Source organism: Habropoda laboriosa, unplaced genomic scaffold, assembly GCF_001263275.1.
Source record: "Habropoda laboriosa isolate 0110345459 unplaced genomic scaffold, ASM126327v1 scaffold92, whole genome shotgun sequence".
Taxonomy (NCBI): Eukaryota; Metazoa; Arthropoda; class Insecta; order Hymenoptera; family Apidae; genus Habropoda; species Habropoda laboriosa.
Genome location: NW_017100268.1, coordinates 1,563,841 through 1,572,689, shown reverse-complemented (window position 1 = coordinate 1,572,689; position 8,849 = coordinate 1,563,841). Strand labels below are relative to the sequence as shown.

At 38.1% G+C, this 8,849-nt stretch overlaps 1 protein-coding gene across 1 annotated transcript in view; it reads left to right on the top strand.

Annotated features, from left to right (window-relative positions):
* The first annotated feature begins 3,319 nt into the window (after window positions 1-3,319).
* LOC108573438 (cAMP-specific 3',5'-cyclic phosphodiesterase 4D) overlaps window positions 3,320-8,849 on the top strand; it is a 58,263-nt gene continuing 52,733 nt past the window's right edge. The window contains exons 1-2 of the mRNA XM_017935888.1: window positions 3,320-3,489; window positions 4,518-4,748. Coding sequence (XP_017791377.1) covers window positions 4,616-4,748 — 133 coding nt within the window. The 5' untranslated portion in view covers window positions 3,320-3,489; window positions 4,518-4,615. The remainder of the gene's footprint in view (window positions 3,490-4,517; window positions 4,749-8,849) is intronic.

Sequence of the window (8,849 nt, the reverse complement as noted above, 5' to 3'; positions counted from 1 at the left end):
TCGTGGCCGCGGATGTTGTCGCATAGTTGAGATTCTCCCTCGATTTACCATAAATTTCGCGAGATTGTCTTCGACTGTAGTCCCGTTTGCCTAACACAAGCCTTGGGAGATAACGTGGATAGATAAAATTCTTTTTGGGATTTTCTTGAATAATATACGAAGTCGAACGTCGATTAACATTGGCATTGTCTTGCTCGTGTGAACGTGAAATTTAATTTAATTTTGCAGTTGGTTGATAACGTTGAAAGGTAGATTCAAAGGGTTGATAAAACGAGGATAGAAGTTTATATTAAATGTTAAAGTTAGATTTCATATTTTTGGATCAGTAGCGAACGAGTTTAATTATTCATTTTCGAATTAGCTATTGCTTTATTATAGATTTGATAATTTTAAAGGTTCGGAGATTTAACAGCGAGTATAAATAATGTTTTTAAATTGAGACTTTTTCGAAATGAAAGAAATCCTTTTTAAAAATTCGCGGATTTTACGTTTTTGAAAATTGGAAGATAACGTAGGAGAAGGGAAAACGCGTCATAATTTCACACAATTCCAGAGCGTTCTAATGGCCGGAGCAAAGGGGAAATACGATAGATGTATCGTTTGAATGGGATAAATGCATTGTTCAAAACTAGAATCGCATTTCCGTGCGATTTCGCGGAGTGAATCCCAATTTCAGGATAATTCCTGCGTTATTTCCATTATCGTCGGCGTAGTTCCTTGAAATTTCTAAAGGTATTAAATAGAATATTCTACCACGTAACGCGATTATTTCAAGAATTTCTTAATTGTCATATTCGAACATTTATTTTACAACTTTAATCGTTCTTCTAATTATCCCACATTTTCCGCCTCACCTTTGACCTTATTCAGTACCTTTTCTTTCGTATCGAAAAAGGGAGAAAGACGTGACAGATTCATTCTCGTGTCACGAAACGGATTTCGCCCGCTTTGTCATTGCTTCGTGATTTTTGGCGTCGCGAGAACTATACTTCGACGATCATGTCATAAATATACGTCGACAGCCGTTGTTTGAGGTCACGAGTCGAAGGTGAGACACAATGTGACGGAGCTTTTAATTTCCGCCGGCGACCTTGAGCAAAGAAATCGTAAATTTTCTCTAGCTATGTGTCTCACCCGGGCGTGGCACTCTTCAGAGGCAAGAACAAATAGTTTCCTATGAATAAGACAAAGAGTCAAAGTTTTCTCGGTTTTGTCCGAGTGCCAAGGCTCTGACTCTCGACATCTGTCTCGTAACTTTTCCACGGCAATCATAGTGAGAATTGTAGCAACGTTTCGTGCTTTTTTTTTAATAGTTAGTTGTAGTTATTCTATAGTGGTTCGTTTGTTAACTCGTTGATTTATTAGAAAACGATGCACGATTTGGAGTCAGTTTGTTTATTATTTAATAAATGGCAGGTTGTGATTAATTTAACCATTTCAACGGAGTATGAGAAATTTCATTTATCGCTGGTTTCCTCTTTTGTTCAGTTCAACAATCGTGCTGTGTAAAATCCTACTTTCAGTGTTTAATAATACTGAGATTTGTAAGATTTGTAAGTTATTAAAATGCTTATTTTTTTATTTCCATCGGTTTATTGTTAGTATTTTTATTCTCATTTTTATTTTTCGTTATTAATCGTGCACTGGACTTTAGTATGCGGAAAAGTTACCTAGGTTAGTGGTTAAGGGTTAAAATTCACGTCGTCGATGTAGGGTAATTCACCTAACTTGACGATTGGAAATTACTCATGAACTGTTAGCTGTAAGAAAAAGTTTACGAAGCAAATATATTATATACAAAATTATATACAAAATAAATTATATACAAAATTTCGAAGGTTTCCTTGACGATTTTTAACGAAGCACTCTGTACTTCCTCGCGAAAATTAAAAGGACATTAAAGGTCCTCCTTGAAGTGAGCAACTTTTGCTGCACACGCTTCTTCATCCAACGAATATTTTACGAATATTTTTAAAAAATTAAAATTCATAGAGAACAATATCTTTGTCTCTCAAAAATCGATCCATGTATAGTATTTCCCTATCCCGCTGCTTCAATTTTTAACACAGAGTGCCACTACGATTTGAAATTTATTCCCCCATCCGAAGCTCGTCAATGCCTTTTTTTCGTTGTTTTTCCGACGTGTTCCCTGAATGTTCCAAGAGCCGGGCCACTTTGCATACGCCCTGGATAGCAGCATACGTGAAAGCTCGGCGAGCCAGTGGCCTGTAATCAATTTGCTTTCGCTCGACATTCAGATGTAGCAAATACGTTTCTTTTTTCACGGAAGGCCAAGTTCTGCCGGGAACTGCCAAGTATATTTACGGGAAATTTCAAGATCCGAGATGCTTGGAACGTTTGCCTGTTCGCGTAGCCTGCAATTCGTAATTAGTATACCGGTCGAACCACGAGCCACTTGTGCCTGAAAATTAAACCGAATCGCTGATATACTCTCCGTACGAGCACAGGAGTTTGGAAGGTTCTTTGACACGAGTCCCGAGAGCCTGTTTCGTTGAAGGAGATTGTGCTGTTCTTTGATCGTTTCACGAATGAAGCAAAGGGTGATTGAATATGTCGAGTAGGTTAAAGTTTCTGTAGGAAGTAAGTGGATGAGAGTAACCGGAATGATCGAGCTTTATGTGGTATTAAATGAAATTCATCGATTTAATTCCGGCGATACCGTAAATGCAGATTTTTCGTAGACTCGTTGGTGAGCAATTTTTGTACCATTTATATTACCATCGGGGACTTGACAAGTCAAACCATAAAGAATTTCGTGAATGAAGGAAAGGATGGTTGAAAATGTCGAGTAGGTTGAATATCCTGTGAGAAGTAAATGGACGAAAGTATTAGGAATGATTGAGTTTGATTCTCGCGATGTCATGAATTCAGGATTTTTCACGTGCTCGTTACTAATGAATTTTTCTATTAAATTACCATCGTGAACTTAGTAAATAGGTAAAACTAGAGAATATCGATGTACAAAGTTCCTCGATTAATTCGAGGAAATATCGAAAAATTTCTAATTTTCAAATATCACAAATATTTTTCAATTGTGCAATCAACGTATTCAAACGAACAAACACACACACAAAGTTGTTACGATATCACTGTCGTTTAAAAAAAAAATTAACACAACGTCGTAAGCAAATTTTAATGTACAAGCTGACGAATAAAGGAACGCCGAGGATATTGAAATCGATAGAGGTAATAAAAAAAAAAAAAAATATTTCGTTCGCGTTGCAGAATGGACCATGAAGGGGCGCAGTGCAAACTGGTAGTAGACGAGCGGTCGTCCTCTCGGTTGGTGCCTCGACGGTCATCGACGGGATCCTGCAACGCTCAATCGTTCATCCTGCAGGTGTTGCGCACAGCAGGTACGAGGTCGACAGGTGCAATAATCGGGGGTGACCCGGTTGTTGCCGCCGGGGCGGCGATGCGACGATGAGCTCGCTGAGGATACTGCTTTCCCTCTACACCCGACCAGAGGTTAGTAGCAATATTATTCGTTCGGTTTTCCTTCACTATTCACGTACCCGCTTATCTATTGTTATCTTACACAATTGTTTTTTCGCCTGTTTTTCATTGCTGGAGTTTACGGTGTAGTTTTTTAATAAGATAAAATAATTCTAAGGATTTATTTTTGAAATTCTGTGGTTGTAGACATATTCGAGTATATTTATGTCGTTTGACCTTTTTTTGAAATTATGTTTAATTTGTTTACTTTTTAAATCACTCAAATTTTCTTTCAGTTTTTAGTGTTTTTCGGTGCATAGTAATATTTTCTAAATGCTTCTGATCGTAATATTATACTTCAATATTTTACTATACCAATCTTCCACATTTTGATTATATTTTATAAGTTGTTTTCTTATGGTAGAATCAAATATTAAGTGTGCCAACGAACAATCCACTTGTTTTGTCAAATTTTACATTTATTTTTATTCTGTTTGTTGAGTTATACTTAATGGTTCTGCAAAGTTCTTCAAAGATTCCCGTCGATTTTCACGATAGTTAACCCTTTAATTTCCATATTACTTAACAATTGCACAAAACATCCCTTCGTACTTTGCGCATATTACGCGAGGACAAGGAACAAGTGTCGAGATATTTTCAATTTAAATGACATTTCTAACTTGTCACAAAAAGTACCGAATTACTTTATCGGCACACCTAACATTCCACACGCGAGAAAAGTGCCACAAGTTGAGAAACGGAAATGTTGAAGGAGAACGGAAAGAAAATTTCCCCGTGAAAAATACTAAATTACAAAATTGAGAGGCATACGACAACTAAAATTTACCCACATCGATATTACTATTGCACTCCAACTTCTGATATTTCTTCCGACGATAAATCAATGTATCGGGAAGATGAAATGAAAAATTTTTCACTTGTGATACTTCTCGATACAGTTCTACCTGACATAAACGTGCTCTTGTTCACGCTAAATTTGCGAAAATTAAGGAATCACATTCCGAACTGTCCGAATGAGATTCTGACAACTATTTTCGCAGCCCCGAGTAGTAGCAAGGCCGGGTCGCCTCGCGAGCTGTTGCAAGGTCGAGCACAGAGGAGCGGAAGCTGGTTCAAGGCCGAAATTAGTCGCTTGGCCATGGACCTCGAAGCGAGGAACGGGACTGGCGGCAACGACGACAAGGAATACACGAATATTTACTTCATCGTTGGCGATCGCAGGGAGACGGCCACCTACAAAACGGATCAGGTCACGGATATGGAGCTTAAGGGCAAGTCCATTTAATTAATTGACCCTTTTAATAGAACACGGATGTCGGTTTGCTGAAATGTTTTCGTAGACGTCGCTCTACGAGCATTGAACTGCTCGACACACGCTGTAGTAGCTTCTGAATTGCGATCATTTTTGGAAATGTTGGTCTAGAAGAGCGGCGAACGATTTTGCAGAAATTGAATGCAGCAGTTGATCGATATGCCGTTGTTTCTAGTTATTTTGTAGCATAAATTGTTATTAGCACACGATGATTCTGAAAATTGATCGATTTTCCTGCTCTTAATTATTTTCGTTAATCTGCAGAAAATCAAAATTTTTATTTATCCGTATTTTAGTACGTTAGTACGTTAGAGAAATGAAATAAAAAGTAGCAATTTTTCATTTGTTTACACAGTCAATTTCAGCGTTGAAAAATATAAAATTCGTCAATTTACGGGTATGCTTCTATCTTTCATAATTGTCGAGATATTAAACGAAATATGTTTACTATCCCAAACTTTGAGGGTGATTTTCATCCCTTCGCTGTTCAAAATCACCAATAAAAAGAAAAGGTGTCGAATATATTTCTGAGTACTACTGTTTACCAAAGTTTCATCAAAGTCGGTGATTATCACTTCAGAATGTTCCCTTATCAGTGTAAGAAACACATATTGCTTTCAATCTTCTATTAATTCAAGCTGAATAATAGAAAGCTTCGAAAAAAGCTATCGAGGGTCATAACTTAAACACAGATAACAATCTCCGACAATCGAACAGTTAACAAGTGGTTATTTCAAACGCACGTTCGAAAATGGAGAAATATTTCAGAGAAATTCACCGGTTCTCGGTTTGCTTTCGATTGGATCTTTTCATCGGAGGGACGACGACAGCTATCGAGGCACTTCTCTCGATCTTTATCGCGAGATTCCTCGATGCATCTCTAGGAATACTTGATATTTGTCGAATCCGCTCAATTATCGATCCGCGAGCTTCTCCAATGGCATAAGCAATCCTGTCTTCTAAGTAATCTTCCGAGTAATCTCGAACGAAATCTTCCCTTAACACCGCTGCCGTCTCGTCTTTTCACTCCCGCGAACGATATGAAAGGGTCTGTAAGCACTACCGAAATTATGTTTGCACACACTTCGAACCGTGACCTATCGACCGGACGAAGCCGCCCCGAAAATTACCTTCGAGGGGCTGACTTGCCAATCAAGCCTGTTTCATCCTCTCCTGTGCACCAGGCGACAGAGTAAACAGGGATTTATGCCTGCGTGCCTGCCTGGGCCAACACGTCAGACGAATTTTCGGATATACCGGGTCTAGGGTATTTCCACGGTCCACCAAACGTCTATTTAAGCTTCTTATTTATTTACCTTGCAGCTTATTTATGTTTTCTGCGTCCCTGTGTGTACTCGAAATTTTCAAGTCATTTGAGGGTTCCAAAATTACTCTCAGGCGTATTGTATGTTTATTACACGGTTAAAATGAGGAGTTATTTAGGAGATTTAGTAGAAATACTAGAGAGAAGCTAACGATGTGATGGTTGTTACGAATTTTAGTGATTATTCTTTTAAATATTGAATTTTGCCACCTTTACCCTTTCGTGACCAGTGGAATGTCCCATTTGAGTACTCGAACAAAAATTGATCTTAATTTAGTATCCGTTGCAGATGAGACGATTGGTAGATGAATAACAAATTAAAAAAATTAATAATTCGGTAACGAAAGGGTTAAAGTGAGAGTTGCTTTTGCGAACGTTCTGTGATTATTTATATTTTGTGTGAATATTTTTTAAAAGGTTCCTCTGAAAATTAGCGTATCCTATTGATTCTCGAGTGAGTGAGCTTTTTGCTCGATTTGAAAGATACGTTCGTGTTGAAATTTAGAAAAATTACTGAAAAGTAAAAATTAATGTTTGTCGTAATGTAAACATTTTCTGAAAACTAATTTTCTCATGAGTTAATTCGCAACAGCAGTTTCCGCTCTTATAAATGTTACAAAGTAGACCCGATGTCTCTGCGTATATTCTAGACCGGAGCGGGGTATCGTTGCAAATTTAATTATCCATGGTAAGGGATTTTAATTTCAGCTAGAACCCTTTCAGACATTATTTTCCCGCAATATTTTTCCTCGAGGTTGCTATAAAATTCGATTGGAGAAACCTTGGAGAAATTACGAAGACTTCCGCGTAAAGAGGGTTGCTGAACGAATGTTCCCTGACTGCATACGAAGGACACGGAGAAATTACGTGCACTTTTACACATTTCACGTTAAACAGATAAACAAAGTGTGTAAAATAATCCAGAGAAGTGGTAAGTTCCAATTACATTAAAAACAACGAATGCTACTTGAACACGTTGAGTTACCTGTTTATGTGGTAAATATCCTTATCATCGTACGCAAAACGTAGTATCAAATGCAATTTCGAGATTCAACGGACCCGCAACAGTCTGTGTTCCGTTTGAAATCTCCACGTCCCAAGAGACGTCTTTCCTTGATTTTCGTTGACCTGTTCTAAGAAACGCGAAGAATGCTCTTAGTTAGTCAAGGAACCGTTATTGACTTACTGCACAAATGGATAACCTTCGTTCTTTTTTCTTCTTCTTCTTCTCCTCGTTAAGATTGCATTCTCTTTGCAAAAGAGCTTGGTCGTGGCAAAGGGGGATACGTTCTTTCCCCCTTTGAGATCCTACGAAACTCATTTCGCCGGTAATGGAAATTATGAGAGTTTGCCGGCGGCGATGTTAGAAACCGCATCGTACCGAGAATTTCGTTAATTCCAGAAGGACTTGCTTGGCCATGATGATCGCGTGAACATCCTGAAATGTTTCCTGGTAGCAGCAGCCTAGCGTGTTTCATCTCCTACTCGTTGAATTATGAAAATTAGCCCGACACGAGTGCATCGTCGGAGTCGATTTTCCGCATGTTTGCACATTACCGTTTCGATCTACTTAAACCATGTGCAACTTGATACAGTATTTCACAACACACACACACACTGTTTCACGTACCGTTTCGATCTACTTAAACCATGTGCAACTTGATACAGTATTTCACAACACACACACACACACTGTTTCACATGTTGTTGTTAATTTCAAAGTGTTGCACGATTTCCCGTGTCTCTGTGAAGTTGATATTGTGGATGTCTGATCATTGTTACTGTAATCTACTGAATGCAATTGTGTTGAAGAGTAACGTGATCTATTTGTGCACAGTGATTGTATAAATAGTAGGTAATATTAGTTTCCTGGTTGCTGGTAACACGATTTATTAGAAAAATTACTTCTATTTTAGTAAGACGTAGAATTACTTCTATGGAAACAGTTTTCGTAATCCTTGACTATTACTACTGCAATTCACTCGTACAGAAAAGTGACTGAATCGTTCGGAATTTAATGTTGATTTTAATTTTTACAGTTGATGTTCCCGGTTTCTATTATCGCTTCTATTATCACTAGAAGGTTTCCGTAACTTTTAATCTTTCGCCTAGTTTAACGCAAGACTTCTTCCTTATTCGATTATCGCTGAGATAATCACTTCAATCACGTGAAATTTAATAGTCTCCCTCATTTCCCGTTTCCATCTGTTGGTGTACTTCTGTTTGACAATTTCACAAATTCGTACCGAATTTTACATCGATTCCACAGATCGATACTTCAAACGTACCTTGAAATTTTCTGACAAAACATAGTCGTCTTCTCGTCTCACAACAAAATTCCACTTTTTTAACGGAAATAGAACTTGTTTGATTTTTCGTTGAAAGATTTTTCGCCTTCGAACTTACAGGATGGCCGGATATTTAAATTCTTCTCCGGCGTCTGACTATTCGCTGTCTCGTACTACTTGGACGGTGCACCGTTCAAATGCAACGTCTCGCCGCTTGATCCCCGGAGTTAACCATATTCCTAACATGATTAATTAAATGACGTTTCGGTGTCTGTTTAAAACCGTTTACAGGTAATTGCCGCATTATGAATTACGACAGGCGAACTCGTGTCAGAGTGCATCGCGTAATTAGGGATACTAATGGCATTAGAATTTATGCAGGCTTGCAGGCTAGTTAACGGAAATTGCTTTGCCGCCAATATCATTACGAGGAATTGGCGACATTACA